Source organism: Hipposideros armiger, unplaced genomic scaffold (genome assembly GCF_001890085.2).
Source record: "Hipposideros armiger isolate ML-2016 unplaced genomic scaffold, ASM189008v1 scaffold_152, whole genome shotgun sequence".
NCBI lineage: Eukaryota > Metazoa > Chordata > Mammalia > Chiroptera > Hipposideridae > Hipposideros > Hipposideros armiger.
This window is the reverse complement of record NW_017731502.1, coordinates 1219521-1238642: the sequence shown is the minus strand read 5'-3', so window position 1 is coordinate 1238642 and position 19122 is coordinate 1219521. Positions and strand designations below refer to the sequence as shown.

At 51.0% G+C, this 19122-nt stretch overlaps 1 protein-coding gene across 12 annotated transcripts in view; it reads right to left on the bottom strand.

Annotated features, from left to right (window-relative positions):
• The window catches only part of ATP2B2 (ATPase plasma membrane Ca2+ transporting 2), a 300569-nt gene that overhangs the window by 77222 nt on the left and 204225 nt on the right, over positions 1-19122 (bottom strand). For all 12 annotated transcript variants that reach the window (XM_019651083.1, XM_019651090.1, XM_019651084.1 and 9 more), the window contains one exon: positions 7106-7303. In XM_019651083.1, coding sequence (XP_019506628.1) covers positions 7106-7303 — 198 coding nt within the window. The remainder of the gene's footprint in view (positions 1-7105; positions 7304-19122) is intronic.

Below are 19122 nucleotides of genomic sequence, written 5' to 3'. Positions count from 1 at the left end.
CCCGGGTGAGGCAGATCAGTCGCCGGCTTCTGGATGGCCGCTCACGGCGGCTGCTGGCCGCTCACGCTGGCTGCCGGCTACACATGGTAGCTTATGGCAGCCCACTACAGCAGGGACTGCAGCCTACACTGTCGCCGGCAACCCACGGCAGCCCAGCTCCAGGTTGAGCTGTTGTTTAGCATCTTAGCTGTAGAGGGCAGTGTCACTGGCCCTCATATGTGGGATCCAAACCAGGGCACTCTGGCATCCCAAGCCAGCTCTTAACCAACGCGCCACTTGGCCGGCCCAAAAACACAGTTTTGCTGATGTCCTTTCTTGCATTCTTCCAACAATCATAAGGCAGATCTCTAGGCTAGAGAGCGGGAACCACAGCCCTGGACCTGCCCAGTGACAAACTGACCCTAATCCTGCAGCAGTCCCTGTACTGTGTGACCCTGGGTAAGCCATTGTGTCCCCTGAGCTGCAGCGCCCTCATCTGCAAAATGGGGGTTACTGAGACCACCTTCTGGGCTCAAGGAGAGGAAGGGGGAAGCTCCGGCCAGTGTTCCGTCACAGGAGGTTCTTCCTTGGCCCTTGTCGGAGGTGAGGCTCCACCACAGTGAGGACGCCTATGCTCTGAGTTGCTTGTCTGACCAACAGTGACCCTACATCCCACAGCTTCACCCCACTGAAACTCTCAGTCTGGGCCCTCAAATTGAGACCTGCCAGGTCCACGATGTGAAAAAGAAAAAGAAAAAAACACTATACATATCTGATGCAAAGGCCTCAGGCTCAAAGGCAGGCCCTGCCCACCTGGTGCCGAGCCCTGGGGCCTTTTCGAGCCATTCCATGCATCCCATCTCCTGCTTTCCCGCAAGAATCCAGAAAATGAGTGGCATTACCCCCATCTACAGGTGAGGAAACTGAGGCCCAGGGAGGCGAGGTGGCACAGCCAAGGTGAGTGATGCAGCCTTTGCTAGCCCAGGCCCTCTTTTCCACTAGGGGTGGAAAATGGCCCTCTCCATGGCAAGTGGCCATCAGTAGAGTCTGACCATCCACTCCTAGAAACCTCAGAGTAGTTCCCTTCCATGGGGGCTGGGCGGGGGCTATTTGCAAGGCCTGCTGTATGCCAAGCCTCCACTGTAATCCTCAAGCAGGCTGAAAAAAGGGAAGCCGTCCAGAGGAGCAGCACTCACCCGGGGTCACAAAAACGTTGTCTGCCCACTGTCCCCGAGCCCAGTGTCCCCTCTGTTATGTGGTGGCCTCACGTGGGAAAGTACAGAACGTTGCCATAGGCCCATCACCTGGAAGTCCAATTCGATCCCAAGGAAGAGAGAACAGCAGTTTTAAGAGACTCCAGCAGGAGAACCGGGAAGCAGGGGTCAGAGGCACGACAAGAAGGCCAAGGGCACCAGGGAAAGTTGTCTGGCTCTCAGCTCCTGGGAGGGTCCAGGCTTGGAAGAAGAGAATCATTGAGGTCCAGCAGCAGGTACCACTGGAAAATTCCACCTCTTTGTTGAACCAGCTGTTCCCTGCAGGCTAGTTAACAACCACATTATTGCCTGGGGCTCTCAAAGCCACTTTCTTTTTCTTTTGGGAATTTTAGGCTTTTCCAGTCATTTAAAACTGTTTAACTGGACCAGCCTTTGGCAGTAATGCTACCATCATGCTGATAACTGACAGCAGGCCAGCTCTGAGTTCAAATCCTAGCTGTGCTACTTAATGGCTATGTGCCCAAGAGCTAGCTACTAACCACTGGGCCTCGGTTTTCTCATACGCGGAATGGAATAATGACAGGTGCTCCCTCCTAGATGGTTGAGAGGACTCAGGGAGAGCCTTTATGTAAAGCATGACCACAGTGAGCGCACAGCACATGCTCAGTTAAAGCCTCTGCTTGCTGTTGCCCAGCGTTTGGCGTGCATTATTGCTTCCGAGTCCTGCAGCCAGCCTGAATGGAGCCAGCCCTGCATTACAGAGGGGATCAGCTGGATTTCAGACCATGTGATGACAGGAGGCGGGGAACTAGGGTGTCCCTCTAACACAGCGGTTCTCAACCTGTGGGTCGCGACCCCTTTGGGGGTCGAACGACCCTTTCACAGGGGTCGCCTAACACCATCGGAAAACAAAAAGATATTTACATTACGGTTCATAACAGTAGCAAAATTACAGTTATGGAGTAGCAACGAAAATAATTTTATGGTTGGGGATCACCACAACATGAGGAACTGTATTAAGGGGTCGCGGCCTTAGGAAGGTTGAGAACCGCTGCTAACACCATGAATGACACCAATAAACCCCCCCAAACTGGGAAACACGGTGAACCTTACTAAACAGAAACCCAGTATACAGAAATGCATTCTCTTGGACTTCAGGGGAGCGATTCAAGATGCAGAGCCCAGTGCTTCACTTTATAGGACTTAACCCCTGCCCCTGCTGCAGACTCTGTGAGGGAAGGCTGCTCTGTCTCTGTTGTGTGTGTTGTCAATGTACACACCCCCACCCCCCACCTTAGTTACTGCAGCATTTAGGACACTTAGAAACAGCCCAACACAAAAAAAGGCCTTTAGGCTCTGGAATGGAAAAGACCTGGCTTCAAATCCAGGTTCTGCTGTGTGACCATGGGTAATTGACTTAGCCTCTCTAAGCCTCAGTTTGGACAGCTGTAAAGTGGGATGAACCCAGGGACTTTGTGAGTTCTGGACCTAATAAGGGCCTGGCACATGGCCTGGCACATGGTAGGTACAGGATAAACATTGGTCCTCTTCCCCTTTTCGTGAGCTGCTTTCCTCAGACTGGCTTCTGGAAACCAAGGCACGGTGGTTAAGCAGGGTTTGAACCCTGTTCCCTTGACTGCCAGCCCTGCCTGCTGCCCTTGGTGATTCAATACCAAGGAGCCCTCTGGGCCCTTGAGGGCACTTAGTCTGCTAACAAAAGCCCATTAGCTTTTATCTTCTCCTGAGAACTGTCTGATGACTACATGGTGCCTTGGGATGGCCAGAAAATGGGGATGCGGATTGCTGGGTTAGGTCTTCAGCCACCGGGAGCCACTGGACCCTGGAAACCATGCCTGATGCCCCTCATACAATTACGGGGAAGAGTCTAGGAATGGGAAGAAAGAGGGGAGTGGGCAGATCTCTTCTGTGGTCCCCTTGGACTGGAGCAGGGACAGGATCTAGGGATGTGACCACATGGCCTGGGGAACCTGCAGCTGCTTGCCCTGGATCTGGGGGGTTTTCTAGGGTGTGGCTTCTCACTGTCTGTGACCCTGGGGAATCTGCATGGCCTCTCTGGGGTTGTTCATCAGTAAAATGGGGAAACTACCTCTTAGGTGGTTACCAGGGCCTGGCACTGAGTAAGGGCCCTCAAAACTGGTCAAGCCACAGACATTTTTTAGGCACCTACTATGTGTCTGTCGCTTTGCGGGCACTCTGGCGCTAGGGGCGCTGTCATGGGCAGGGAGTAGGGAGCACTGAGTGTGCCCATCCCAGCCCTGACCTTTGACAAGTGTCTGGAGGTCTCTGAGCCGAGACAGCAAACAGGGAAGAGCTGTGGGTGCTGCAAAGCCCTCTACAGCCTGTTAGTTCATCTCCAGCATCATTTTATGCATAACTAATGACGCCTGTGTCTGACTTGGCAGGGGGTGGTCCTGGCAACATGGAATGTCCAGAGCTCAGAGCTCAGGCCGGGGCCTGGGTGTTGGGGAGCAGTGAGTGTAGTCACAAAGTGAAGGAACTTCACTCTGGGGTGGAGGGAGTGCAGCTGCCCTCACTGACCCAGAGTGTGGTCTGAGCTAGCGTCTCAGCTAGAGGCTGGCGGGGGCAGTGGAAAGAGCCAGAAAACTTGGATTTCAAATCTGGCCATACTGCCTCCCGCTGTGTGACCTTAGGCAAGTTCTCCCCCTCCCCATGGGCCTTGGTTTCCACCTCTCAAAGGCAGAGGTGATTGCAGCCTTCTCTTCGGAGGGCTGTGGGGAGGCGCCCCCTGGCACACACTGGGAACTCGATGCATGCTGCCACAACACCCCTTCCACCTTCTGCCCTCTGAGTCCTAACCTTGTACTAAATTGGGTCACATGAGGCCACTTACCGGACTGGCACTGTCTCAATTCTGCCCCTTTCTGAGGAAATGCAGCTGAGGGATAGGAACACGGGCTCAGAAGCCAGAGCGTCTCGTTGTGAGTCATGGTTCTGCACTTCCTAGAGCGTGACTGAGCAAGTCAGTTCCTATCTCAGGGCCTCAGTTTCCTGGATAATAATAGCACCTACTCACCGGATTGTTTTGAGGATCAAATGAGCTTCTACTGTAAAAGCTCCCAACTAGTGGTGGATATAAAAATAGTAAGAACAATTACCGTTATTATTATGCTTTCGTGTTGCACTCTGAGCTCTGTTCAAGGCTTTTTCAAGTAGCCATGTATGATCTTCTTCTACATTTTCTATAAAACTTCTGCAAAGAATGCTGCCCATTATGTCACATAATGTCTTATGTGAAAGTTCATCTCAGAATTCATTGTTGGGGGCGTGCTATGTTCCTAAAGAACTGTTTTCCCTCCTGTTGATAACTTGAGCTGTGCATATCATCCTAATTCCCTTTTTGCCTTGGCTGCCAGGAAGCTGAAAGTCAAATTTATATCTCAATCATGGTAGCAAATATAGTTGGTTTATTTACTTCCATTCCTTTTCTATTTGACCTCATCTTGTGAGTTGTGTCCTTTGTATATCTTTAAACTCTCTTTGGAAAGAAGTCATGCAGAAAAAAAAAATCAACTTGGTAATGTTATGCACAAAATTGAGGCAGTTGGCCTAATAGACTTGGTTATCTGGTTTCTTGGGCAACTGTGGCTTGGGAGGGGGTGGAAAAAACAGATGTTCAGGGAACCTCAGAGACCAGCTATTCATTTGGGGAAATGAGGCCCATAATGGTTATTTCTTACCTGCTATTCCCTTTTTATTTGCTTGCCTGAAGCAGCGAACCTAGTTCGATTACCTATTTATGTAGCACATTCATTAGGAAATGCCGAGTCATAATTAATAACAAAGACAAGTGTTTATAATGTCTTACTAATGAAAAATCAGGTTATAAAAATCTAACAACAAAACAATATATCTTATGTGATCCCATATATTGTGTGCATATCTATCTATCTATCTATCTATCTATCTATCTATCTATCTATCTATCTATCTATCTATCATGTGATGAAGGTTTAAAAGACTGCCATCATATGGAGAGCAGTCATTGAGTTGGTAATCCCTAGCCTGTGGCAGGTGCTCAGTTTCTGGGCTAAAAAGTTGGGTGGAGGTCCAGGTTTTCCATTAGAAGTTCTATGTCCTGAATTTGAGAAGAGCGGGTTTGTTCCAGGACCCTCCCAGGGTGAGTGGGGTGGTACCTCCTGCACCCATGGTACAGTGGACCCATTCAGACCTGGATGCCCTCGCAAGACCAAGATTCCTCACGTGGGAACACGATTCAGCAGCAGCCCCAACAGTGTGTGCATCACACTGAACCAACCCCGGAATGGGGACACGTAAGGGGAGGAGGGGCACAGAGGATGAGTCTTTCTCACACAATGCACAAAAGATGAGATCTAAGACGAAGATGCAGAGAAGGAAGCCCGGGGCGGCCACGCCCATGGCGGCAGCAGGTCCAGCACCCACCAGGCGCCTGCCATGTGCCAGGCTGTCAGACACTGACCACATATCCCGTCATCACCTCTTTATAATAACCCTTCCAGGTGGGATCACTTACCCTGGAAGGGTTATTATGAGGAGGAAACGTGCAGGTGAGGAAATTGAGGATCAGAGAAGGAAAGTGATTTGCTTAAGGTAACACAGCTGGGAAGTGATGGGGACAAGTTTCTAACCCAGGGGAGCTTGAGTTTCTGAGCTTCACTTCAGAAACTGTGTCTTCAACCATTTTATTCTCCTTCCACACTCAGGGGAGAGGGCTGGGGAGAGGGAGAATGGTTTTGTTGAGGCAAAACATCCCATCCTGACCTTCTAGGAGAGAGGTTGGCAAACTTTCTCTGAAAGGCCAGATAGTAAATATTTTAGGCCTCGTGGGCCATGCAGTCTTTGTCGCAGTTACTCAACTCTGCCACTGTAGTGGGAAAGCAGCCACAGACAATATGGAAGAGAAATGGGAGTGTCCCAATAAAACTTTTACACAAGGAAATAAATTTCATATAAAAGTTGCACGTCACAAAAAGTATTATTTTGACTTTTTTCAACCATTAAAAAATGTAAAAACAAATCTTAGCTCACGGACCATACAAAAACAGGACAGTGAGCCCGGCTCGGGCTGTGGGCCATAGTTTGCCATCCTTGCTCTAGACTAGAATATTTGGTGCAAAGAGATCTGATGGCATCATGAGTTTTTGTCATAGTTGCAAACCTCAAAGAACAAGTGACTTAGGGGTTCTAAAAAGAAGCCCAGCTTTGGAGCTGAAGGTGGGTCCCTCAGAGGCTGGAGTACCCAGAGGGCAGGGGACCTGGGAAGGACACCTGTGAATGGGGCTGTCAAGCACCGTCAAATCAAAAAGGGTGAATGCAGCTCACTGGGTGAGCAATTTGGGGGCTTTTTCCTCAGATGTGAGAGTGGGGAGCCCTCAGAAAGCAGCCTGGACAGATGTCCGAGGCCACCCTCACTTGGACTCTGTCTCAGAACCAGACTCTCTCAGGGAGGGGCCTGGGCAGCACTGTTTTTAACAAGCTCCGCTGCAAAAACCTAAGGACTCTTTATTAGCTGGCTGACCTTGAGCAAGTTAATGCACTTCTCTGTGCCTTGGTTCCCTCGTCTTTAAAATGGGCATACTCATGGCCCCTACCTCATGGGGTTGTTAGGAGAACATCTCAGCCCAGAGCTTGGCATACTGTAAGTGCTCAATAAACGTTCACTATAATTATGACTATTGTCGGGCCAACCCTTGCGTTTCATTGGGGGCGGGGCTGAGCCTGGGGTCTGGCTCGGCTGCTCACTGGCCGTGGGTGAGGCCCTGTGCCTTGGGCCTTGGTTTCCTCACCTGAAAGGAGAAGTGGCCATGAGCCCTCAGCTGCGGCGCCCTGCACTGTGGCTGGGCGTGCACGTTGCAGGGAGGGGAGTGGGGGTCTGAGGCGCCCCGTCTTACCTTCGCTGCTCTCGCCAGGCGGGTGGTAGAAGGACAGCCCCAAGGAGATGATGGCCGCGATTTCCAGGATGATCAGCGTCACATCTTGCAGCGCCTCCCACACAAGTTGCAGGAAGGTTTTTGGCTTCTTTGGAGGTATGAAGTTTTGCCCAAAAATCTGCTTTCTCTTTTCCAGGTCTGAAGCGGTGCCCGGCAAACCTGTGGACAGAGTGCAGAGAGGTTGGTCTGGGGGGCCCAGGAGAGACACACGCGTTGCTGGAATTGTCCCAAGTGGGGCTGGTCACATGGCAAAGGGCAGAGAGAGGGAAGAAACAGAGCAGAAAACTTGCAGGCTCCAGCCAGGAGCCCAGCACACAGTGCTCGATTTGGGCCCAGAATGGGCACCTGGGAAAAGCCAGAGATACCTTGCAGTGGGGTGAATAGTGGCCTCCTCCAAAACATATGTCCAAGTCCTAACCCCCAGAATCTGTAAAGGTGACCCTATTTGGAGTCTTTGCAGATGTAATTAAGGATCTTGAGATGAGATCACTCTGATTATCTGGATAAGCCCTAAACCCAATGACAAGTGTCTTTGTAAGAGACAAAGGGGAGAAGACAGACACAGAGGGAAAAAGGCCACGTGGGGACAGAGGTAGAGATTGGAGTGCTGCAACCACCAGCCAAGGAAGGCCCAGAGACAACAGAAGCTGGGAGAGGCAGGGAATGCAATGTTCCTTAGAACCTTTGGAGGGAGCACCTTGATTTTGGGCTTCTGGACTGCAGAGCTGTGAGGGAATAAATTTCTTATGTTCAAAGCTACCCACCCGGTTTGTGCTAATTGGTTACAGCAGCTACAGGAAGCGAATACACACCACCATGCCCACCTGGCACCTGCACCCCTGCTCCTGCTTTGTACTCGCCTACCCTGTTGAGTACAGGCTCCGAGGCCTCTGCCTGGGTTAGAATCCCAGCCTATGCTCCGAGCGCTCTGAGCCTCAGGGTCTTCCTCTTCAATGGGGATGGTGGTCATACCTAACCCCTGGGTGCTTGTGAGCATCTCATGAGATAATGCATGCAGTCAATGAGTGTTTGTTGAGCACCTACTACGTGCCTAGCACTTCTGGAGGCTGGGATAGAGCAGTGCACACAACAGACAGAGCGCCTGATGCAAGGCGCTGGCCTCCCAGTGGACACCTGTGACCAGTGCCTGGGGGATGGTGGATGCTCAACTGATGTTAGTGGTTAGGGCCCATCTTCCTCCAGGTGCATCTGCACTTTAGAAGAGGAGCCTGAAAGTAAACCTCTCATAGTAAAAATTCAGCTGTGTGGCAGATAGGGGCCAACTCCAGTGGGAGGAGCCAGCTTCACTGTCTACTGGGCCCCTTCAGAGGCCAGTGCTCTCCTCTGCTTCTCTCCTTCCTTTGATGCTGCCCTGTGTCACCCCAAGCTATTGGCATGTCACTTAATTTTCCCCTAACAAGTGCGCTGGCATGCTGCCTGCCTTGCTCATGCTCAGTGACCCAGCGGAGCCTTTCCCTCCATCTATACTGGTGAGCCCATTCTCAGGGCCGCTCTGCTGAGAAGGCTTCACTTCCACCCCAGGCAGACCAAGGCTCCCTGCCCTCGTCTCTAGCATGGCCTTGACCACCGCAGGGCTTACCTGTTCCCTGACCACATCCCAGCTGGGCCTCAGTGTCCTGGGGGTAGACCAGTCTGAGTCCCGTCCCTCACTGTCTAGCACTCAAGGCGACCAACCACCTTAGCATCCTCCCACCCACTGAATACAGGTGACATGCCTGAGTGTTATAAGCCTGACCTGGGGTGTCATCACGGAGAACGCAGCATGAATGGGCCCTGGCAGCTGGGCAATGTCTGTCCTGTCCTGGAGGCCAGCCCAACCCCAGCTCACCTGTGGCTTCATGAGGACAGCTGGGGGGTGGACAGGGAGGGGAGGGAAAGGGGACACCCTTCACTGGACCTCTGGTCTCAGACTGCTTCCAAGAAGGAGGAATACGGAGGGGTCCCCAGAAGAGCACCACTACTAGGATGCCAGGGTTGGAGTGATAGAACATTTTGCTGTTAGTTATGGGAGTTGAGTGGTCTAATGTCAGATGGTTCTGGGATTCTAATAGTCTGTCATTGGTTGGCTCATTTCTCCAGTCATTCATTCAACCCACGTTTCTCGGGTCTCCACTATTGGCCTAGCCCAGTGCTGGGTGCTGGGGAGAGTGTTGTGAATAGACGTAAGAGCTCAGTGGTCTTGGGAGTGCAGCAGTCTATGGCTCAGGGATACAGGGAGATGGGCATGTCCCCTGCCTGGAGTTCTAGGTGCTGAGCCTCTTCTGATGCTGACAGCAAGACCTCCATCAGGAGGCTCCAAGAGTCAGACCGGGTAAGACCTTGCGGGAGAGCCAGGGGCGGGGTCTAGCTTCTACCTGGGGAGACCCCACACCCACCTTGCCTATCAGTGTGGATAAGCTCCAGAGATCCAATTTCCTGCCTGTGCACTGAGGATGAGGGAGCCCAGAGTGAGGTTATGTCCATTTTATAGAGGGGAGACTGAGGCCTTCATGAGACCAAGCTGCTGCCTTGGGGCAGCTCCTTGGTCCTGAGAACCCAAGCCAGCCCTGTTCTGAGCACCTGGAGATGTTGCCCCACCTTCCCATGCTGGGATGGCTAGCTAGGATGTCCATATACAGAGCAAGCAGCCACAACAGTGTGATTCTAGGAACAGTAGGAAGGTTCCTTGTCTACTCTCCTGTGTCCAATTCTACCCACAGCCAATGTCTCAAATTCTTCCACTTGGGCTTCCTCTTTCTTTTAACTAAAAGCTTTATTTCCTTTGATTCTGTGGGAGGGGGAAGCCATCATCAGTTCTGACACCATGGTGTGAATGAGTTTCAGGTTTTTTCCTGGGAGTAGGTTTTGATAAAGGGAACAATGGTAAACTCAAGAGGATGGTGGGCCTCTGAGGAAGGGGGCTATGGCCAGTCAATAACGGCTTATGGTAGCAGTTTGGCCATCTAGTTCCTTTCTCTGACACTCGGTTTCTCCATCCTGATAATAGGGAAGTTTGATAGGATGGGTAGGTCCTAAGGATACAGTGTTCCAAGGTCTGCAGGCCCTGGAGTGGTCCTGTGGAGGTCTGTTCACATTTTGGGGCTCTTCATAAGAGATCCACTAAGAGAAGCTTGGAGGGGCTAGGGCCAGCCCACCTCCAGGGCCCCTCCTGATTGATTCAGAGAGAGGTGGGTCTCTGAATCTTCTGGTGGTCTGTGATTCAAACATTTTGGAGTCTACAGTGTGACCCATTGAAAATGTGCATGTTCTCTAGTTCTGGGATTCTGGCCATGGCTCAGGGGTCCTGTCATGCTGGAGATTCAGAGACCCTGGGTCCTGGGAAAGAGCAGAGGGCAGGGGCTGCAAATTTGAAGAGCTGTGAAGGCCAGGCAGGTTTTGTGGATGAGTGAAGTGGGTGGAGGGGAGACAACAGAGTGGTGGGGGCGTGGGGCAAAGTGAAGAACCTCAGTCCTTCTAAAGGGAGCAGCTATTTCTCAGCTCCTGTGGGGGAGCTGTGGGCCCAGTGTGGCAGATCTTCCAATCTCCTAAGAGAACCTGGACACCTGGAATTCAATGCAAACTCTCCCCAGTAAAAATATTCCAGGGCCAAATACAACATATCTATAGCTAGATTCGGCCCCTGGGTTGCTGGTTTGAGACCCCGGAGGCTATGGGTTAGGAAGGGGGAAAGAGGCCGGAAGGATGAGATGACAGAGCAGAATAGCCTTTCTGTCACTTCCTCCTCTCTCCTGGGTTGCTCCCTTCCCAGCACCAGGCCCTGTCCCGCTCCCCACAGGCCTCTGAGAGGCCCTCTGTTTTACAGACAAACAGCTCATAGAATAAAAATATTTGTGTGTTCTGCTAGGGCTATTTCTATAACAATAAACACCCCAGTATATACATCCAAGATGGGAACCTTGAGTGTTGAGGCTCACATGGTGTGGCTGAGGTGGCAGATGGCGGCCATGATGTCTTGCTCACCCTCTTTCTCTCAGAGGTGGGCTGAGCTGGAGCCAGGGATACCAAGCCCCAAGAACTTGGGTGGGGTTTGGACTCAGATGTCATGGGTTCAAATCCTAGCTCTGAGTGACTTTGGTTAAGTGACTTCGCCTCTTGGTGCCTCAGTTTCCCCATCTGTAAAATGGACTACAGCAGGACCTCCTTCACAGGGGTGGGGTGAGGCTTCAGCAGGACATCGCGTGTAAGGTGCAGAGTGTTGTGCCTGGTCCCAGGTGAGGATACCATACTATTATTGTCCAGTTTTAGGCGGTGTGAGTAATTCATCACGACCTCCTGGAGGAAGAAGACTGGACAGGTGGGATTTCAACAAGGTGAGGACAGGCCCAGCAGAAGGGCCGTGTGACCACGGAGAAGCCACTTCTCCTCTCTGGGCCTTAGTGTGACATAAAGGATTGGCTTAGCTGGTGGCTCTGATGCCTCATACCCAAAGGCAGTGTTCTGAGGACCTATGGGTGATACAGCTCACCTGGCTCAGCCCACTGTCACCCCCTTCCCAGGAGCAGAATCATGTTATCTCCCTGCCTTCTGGCTGAAAATTAACATGCCTTTTTTGGGGAGCAGAAACAATTGAGGCTAGCGTGAGCGACAAATGGTGTTGGAGATTCAATTTAGATTAAAGAACATCTCACCAGTTAGCATATTAAAAATTAATACACTGTGTCCAATATTGCTGGACGAGGCCAGCCAGGCACTGAAAATTCAGACACACAAACACGTGGGAATTGATGTCAGGCGCTTTGTGGAGTTTGGTTCTTCAAACATGTTTCTTTTTGTACAAGAGGCAGAAAACAGAGCACTGGGCGAGGAGTCAGGTTTGTGGATGAATGTGGGCCAGCTGTGTCATCCTTCAGAGACTCAGTTTTGTCCTCAATAGAGTGGGAGCAAAGTAACCCCTAGGCTGTGGTGAGCCATACAGAGGGGAATGTGTGTGAACGCTTTCTAAGTTATAAGGGTGTGAGGAGTGTGCCTTCACAGTTAAAATTCTCCAACACTTGTCCCCGTTCCTCTACTGCAGTCAGAATTTGTGTGTTCTATTAATTATGTAAAAGGAGAAAGCCAAGTGCAGAGGGTGGGGGACTTTGGTTGTACAGGAATTATTTGTTAATGGCTGCTTGTTGTCATTGGACATTTGAGGAATCTGTGCCCCAAAACTCATCTCTATCCAGTTGTCCTGGACACAAGCTGGATTTTTTCCCAGCCTCGAAGCCTTTGCCTTTGCCAGCTCCACGGTTCCTCTGCTTGGAATGCCTTCCTCTTTGCTTAGCTATTTTGGACCCAGGCTTGAGTGCTGCAAACAGTAGCCTCAGGCTATCAGAGGGGTTTTGTTTGGTGGGCACTGTATTTTAAACAAACGGAAATTTGTTGCAAACATTAAAAACTCAGGCGATTCCACATAAACATCCTGATGTCCGGCTCAGCAAGGGCACGTGCACAGACCTCAGGGAGCTGGAACTTGTGAATGGAAGCTTTCTGACCTGAACACTGGTCCCACCTTGGCTCTGGGGGCATGTTTCCTGTTAAGGAAAGCTCAGGGAGACAGTGAGCGCTAGCTTAGGTTCTTTCGAGGGCAGAGGGCAGGACTTCCTCAGAGGTGAGCTAAGGTGGATGGATGATGTAGGGAAGAAGGGAAGGGAGAGTGAATGCAGAGGCTGGACCACCCACCATGGGTGTCCATCACCAGATGCCAGGGCCCCAGGCACTCAGGAACCTCCTATTTAAAGAGGCCTGAGTTCCCCCTCCCCTATTCAGCCCCTCTCAAGGTAGAGAAAGTGGTTAGGGTTGTATTAGATGGTGTGCATCTAATCATCCACTTGCTCATTTAACCAATTAACAAATATTTATTGAGCACCTACTATAGGCCAAACATTGTTCAATATTTTGGGGATACTGCAGTGAGGAAGACAGGGCTGCCAGGAAGGGTTTCCTGGAGGAAGTGTAACTGGGTGAGCTTGGAAGAAAAAGTGGGGGTTAATCAGGTGAAAGGGTGTGGGCTGGGGGAGAGCGGATCTGCAAAGGCATAAGAAACCCCAAAGAGCTTGGAAAAAGTCAATGTGGCTGGAGCATCCCTAGTTTGCCCCTCAGGAGAGGGGCAGATGGTCGCCACAGAAGAGAACACATCTATTATGTGTTGCACAGGGTCATCATTATACAGGCCTTTGGGTGAGAATGAGGGGGTGGTCTATTGGAGACTTTGGCTCATGGAACTCAACTTGTTGCCCTCTTCCCCTTGCCTCCCTGGTAGCTCTTCCCTGAATTTGCAGTTCCCCTCTAGGAGTTGCACTGGAGTGGCATGGATTGTGTTTATGAATCATCGTCTTATTTCTCCTTTTTTCCCTTTGTCTGAATTTCCTCACGTAAGTTTAAAATCTTTCTGTATGAGACAAACTTTCATAAACTGTTTGAGGTAGGACATGCATAATTAATTAGTCAGAATAAAAAGCGGCTATTGAGGTATGTAAAGGCACAGGGGCTGGGTCAGAGGTCAGAATGAGGGGGCGAGACAAGAGAATGGGGACATACAAAACATGACTGACTTTCTGCCCTGGTAATTGGGGCCAGGGGTTTGTTCTTCCTGTGCATGGGGCACTGAAATAAAGCACCGCATGCTGACAGGCTGGGCTCTGTCAAATGTAGGGGCCTCTGGCCATTGGGAGGGTCATCCAGATGACCTCTCACCTCTTTTTCTTTGCTCTGAGACCCTCCCGAAGCTAAGCATCCCTGTTTCCAGCCAAGGGACCCCAGATAATTTTTTCAACCCCCAGTAGGCGCTGGAGTGAACTCTGCCCACTGAACCAGGCAGATACTTGGGGGGCGTTGTCGGGCTGAGTGAACCTGTCCGCTGCCTGAGCAAATGATTTCAAGTAAAAAGGAAGCACAATAATCATGTCCCTTGGACTCTCCACCTTCCGTTCAGTGCTACTGTGAAAACCAACTGCTCCCTCAGATGCTGGGGGCAGGAGGCCAAGGCCTCAGGGGCAGTGGCGAGGGGAGAGGTGGAAGTGAGCCCGGGGCAGGCGGTTTCCAGAGGTGGTGTGGGTGGGAGCCCCTGTTTCCAGTGACTTCAGACCTGGGTCCAAATCCCAGCTGCTCTTTGGCTCAGAGTTGGTGCCTTGGGCAAATCATGAGCCTCAGTTTCCACCTCTGTGCAATGGGGTAAAAGTATAAGTGGCTTGCAGGGTTGATGGAGGATCAGGCTTATGATGTGTATAAATAGTGCCTGGCACATACTGGCCCTCATAAATGATAGATGCAGTTGTTACTACTACCACATTACCACCACTCCTGTTACCCTGGGCCTGGAATGTGCCTCCTGGATAGTTCTGTTGGCATCGCCACCATCTTAGATGTGTCCGAATTCACCATCACAGCCACAACACACCCCTACCTTGGTCCCATGACCTGGTTTGGATGCATCTTTACTTGCTGTGTGACCTTGAGTAGATCACTCACCCTCTCTTAGGGGTCCTTAAGCTGTCTTATTTCAGGATCAAACAGAACCAAGGCTCTGACAGTGCTTTGTGAACTGTAAAGCCCTCTTCTTCTATTGTGACCACCCCATTATGCAGGTGTGTACACTGAGGCACAGGGTCCTTCTGTTGGGAAGGCAACCAAGTCAGGCCTCTTGCCACAGAGCTCAGCACTCACACCTGCCCTGCTCCAACCTGATCTAGTTAGGGGTGGGCTGTGTCTGCTCAGAACAAATGCCCTACAGTGACCCTCCCTGATTCAGCCGACACCAGCCTGATCCTGTCAACGCTGGGGTGTTTAGGACATTTCACATGAAACGAATTGCGAGTGCTTTCCCAGGAAAACCAAAGGTGGCTTCATGGCTTCACCTGCTTCATGTACTTAAAAAACAGAAATAAGATTCAAACCAGGTGGTGCCCGTGAGGCCCCCAGAAGGCAGACGTGTACGTGAGTATGTAAGAGAGGCTGTGTGTGCAGGTATGTGCACACTCGGGGGTTTGGCTGTGCGTCCGTGTGCAGGTGTGGGCACATGCAGGTGTGTGGTATGGGGCCGCATGTGAGAAGGGGAGTCCACATGCATGTAGCCTGTCAAAGGCCAGGGAGAGTGGGCAGCTTACAAAGGCATCACTGCTGGGCGTATGGGGAATTCCTGATGGTCATGACAAAACAATGAATGGGAGGGGAGACCTAAGTCAGAGCCTCGCTACTTCCCAGCCCTGTGACCTTGGGCAGGTGACTTCCCCTCTTGGGGGCCTTAGCTTCCTCATGTGCAGTAACTTCCTCGTGAAGTGAGTGCGAGGATGGAGCACATCTAATGTGCATGAACTGGCGCCTGGCACATGGTAAGAGTTGGGTAAGTATCCCCCGGCCCCTCCTGAAGGCACTCGCTCCTGACTTGATTGCACATTAAAATCACAGGGAGCTTGGAGCAATATTAATGTCTGGGCCCCACACCTAGAGATCATGATGGAATTGGGCTGGGGCATGCCTTGGGGCCTTGGGGGTCTTAAGAGCTTTCCCGGGACACACAGCCGGGGTGGAGGTATTTGTGGTTCCAGGACCAGCAGCTTCAGCATTACCTGGACCCATGCTAGAAATGCAAACTCTCAGGCACACCTATCCCTACTGCCTCAGATCCTCTGGGGGTGGAGCCCGGGCATTTGCACTGTGACAGCCCTCCCCTGGGGATGGAAACGCAGGCCCTGGTAGAAGAACCACTGCCCTGGAGGAGAGGGGGAGAGAGAGCTAATCTGCTAGGTGCTTTGAGCCACACCAACAACCCTGGCATGTGGGGAATACTGGCGAGGCTCTGAGAGGGCAGCATCTTGTCCAGGTCACTCAGCGGGTGAGGGACAGAGCCCAGACCCAGCCTGAGTCTACCTTTCCCTTACTTTTGCAGGGGCTGCAAGCTCCTGAAGGGGCGGTGTCCCTCCCTGAAAGCTGCCCATGGTCAGGCTCACAACCTGCCCTGAGGCATTTGTTTGCCTCTGTCTTGGTTCATCTGGCTCCTAACCCAGGACACCCACCCTTCCCCTCTGTTGAGCTATTTAGTCTTCTGAGACCCAGATGAAAGTTTACCACGACTTTCTGAAAGCCTTCCTTGATTTACCCAGCAAGAACAACCCATCCTTCTTGTCCTTCCCTGGTAGCATCTGTCACCTGGGTTGTTCATTCACTAACACATTTATTGGGCATCTCTCCTGTGCCAAGTTTTGGCCCTGGGGGAGGGGGGGGGTCAAACGCCAACTGAGATCCACCTTTTGCTGCCATTATCATTTGGATGCTGATTCCACCATCCCCTAGAGGAGGCTTCTCGCAGCCCACAGTAGGCCTGCAGGAAACCTCCCTCCCTCTCCTCTCCTGCATCACTGGGGATCAGACATGAGATGTGGGCGCTGAGGCCACCCAGAGGTGCCTGCACACATGGGTGGCCACATGCCACCTGTAAGAGCCACTCAACAAACCTGAGCTCACCAACGCCTCTGTGGGAAGAGCCCAGCATGGGCATCGCTGTGGTCTGCATCTGTCCAAGCAGTCGCTCTAAGTTCAGGGCAGAATGAAGTCCAGTGGGCATGGCGGGCATGTATACAGTGCTTGGAGTTTACCATCACATCATGGTGTTGATGGTTCCTGAAGGGCAGGGTGCAGGGCGAGGGGTGTCTCTCTGATACCTAAGGGTCCCAGGTGGGCTTTTCTATGGCTCCAGGGTCTCTCATAATTACAGATGATGACGTGGGGTAGTGTTTACCGGTTCACGTGCTCACACACAGACCTGGCACTGAGCCATGCACAGGCAATGCAGATGCAGCGCTCAGCTGTGGCTGCAGCATTTGACCGCTGGCGTGAATGTGCATGGCCACAGCACTGGCTGGTTTCTCTGTAAACACGGGATGCAGCGTACACTAGTTGGTGCGCACACACATGGACATGGCACAGAATGGGACTAGTCGCTGTGAACACCTCAGACACTATGTCCCTCTAACCACCTTGACGCACATGTGGACATGGATTTCTCCACTGATTTATATCCACCACTTGTCTTTTCCCCAAGTAAGGCTGAATTTTCACACCTGTCTCCACTGTAGGAATTTTTAGACCCACAAAACCCCTTAGCTCATGGCTTCAGAATTTGTACATAGGCAGGGAAGTGGGTAAGGGGGTAGTGTGGGAGCAGGTGGGGGAGATTTGGGTGGAAGGTGGGTGGCCAGGGGCTCATCTTGAAGCTGTGAAAATATCAATTATCTGTACCAAAGAATGGGGGTTCCAGTGGAGCTCGAGGCTCTGAATAGGGTTGCCAGATAAAATATAGGACAACCAGTTAAATTTGAATTTCAGAAATTTTTAGTGTAAGTTGTGTTCTATATGATATTGGGGACATACTAATAATAAAACATTATTTTTTGTTTATCTGAAATTGAAATTTAACTGGATGTGCTGTAGTTTTCTTTGTTAAATCTGAGAACTCTACCCTGAAAGCTACCCCTGTCACCTTTGCTTGGTTCCCCCACTGTCAGAACAAGACAAGCCCCGTGGCCACCCAGTCTCACCCTCCTATTTGACAGGTGGGAAATGACTTGGCCCAGATACAGGGTGATCTAGCTGCAGAGCTGGGCTGGACTCCTGACTCCTGGCTCGGGTCCTTTGCACCAAGGGAAGGGACACTCATCTTGCTCAAGTGAACTTTAAAGAACTGAGCTTTATTGCACGCAGAAAAATTATGGCCATTTCATATTCTCTCTCTCTGTTCGTTTAAGAGATTTGATTCAGACTGTCCTGAGGTGACCTCTGAGAAGACTTTATCTCATCTTCTTGGAAAAACAGAGGCCAGAAAAGCCATTTTTCTCTCCTCCTGTGAAGGGTCTTGATGGTTGAACACAGATATCTGAGATGTCATCACGAGAGGAGCTTCCCTATTACTCCAGGAGGGGGCGCTCTGCAGAGCTGCTGCCTGCAGCCTCCTCAGACGGTGCCCAGGGGCAGAGGGGGCCAAGTGCCAGTCTTGACTCTACCACTTACTGAGAACTTGGGCAAGCGGTGTCCTCTCTCTGAGCCTGTTTCCTCACTCTCAAATTGGAGCAGAGGGATGACCTAGCTCTGCCCACTGGGGTGAAGATGAAGGAAGTACAATATGTGAAGTGCCTGGCACACAGTTAGTGTCCAGAATTTGGGCAGAAAAACCCCTTTCCTTCCTTTGAACTCAAATGCCACCTCTACACTGCATCGCCAGCAGTGGCAGAATATTCTTGTCGTCTCACTGTTTTGTGACCTTGGGTGACCCCTTCAGCGATGCAAGACCCACCCCCCTTTCCCCCACCCAGTTTCTCCACTTCCCTGGGGCTGCAGATGGGGGGAGGGAGTGGTGCCATATGCACATGTAGAATGATGAGACCATCATTCTACACAGGTAACTTGCATTTAATCCTCATGGCCATTTTATAAGTTTGGGATTATAAACTCCATTTTATGGATGGACAAACCGAGGCTCAGAGACGAAAAGTGACTTGCTCAGGGCCACACAACTAAAGCCAGGATTTGAACCCAGGTCTTTGAGGGTCCACAGCTGTACTCTTTCCACACCATGCCAGGCTGCCTGTTTCAGCAACGAAATCAAAGCCAACACCTACACCATTCTCCTTGTTGCTCTCGAGACAGCCTTTTGCTATAAACAGAGACTTGGCAATGGACAAGAACTAGCTCCCATGGATGCCAAGCACCTGAAGGGAAATGGGAAAACTTAGTCACCAGGCTGGGTGTTGCTAAATATTTGTGTTGTCACTGTGATATGGGTTCCTCCATTGGCATAAATAAAAGTTGTATATTTTTGAAAGAAAAAAAAATCCACAAGCCCTTCAAAAGCTTCGACATTTATAGAAAAATGCATTTCTGTCTTTGGAAAGTGAGTGGGCTAAATAAACTGCGGTACATCCAGTCCATAAAATACTATGCAACAGTTTTTAAAAAATGAGATCCATTTATATGTACTAACATAG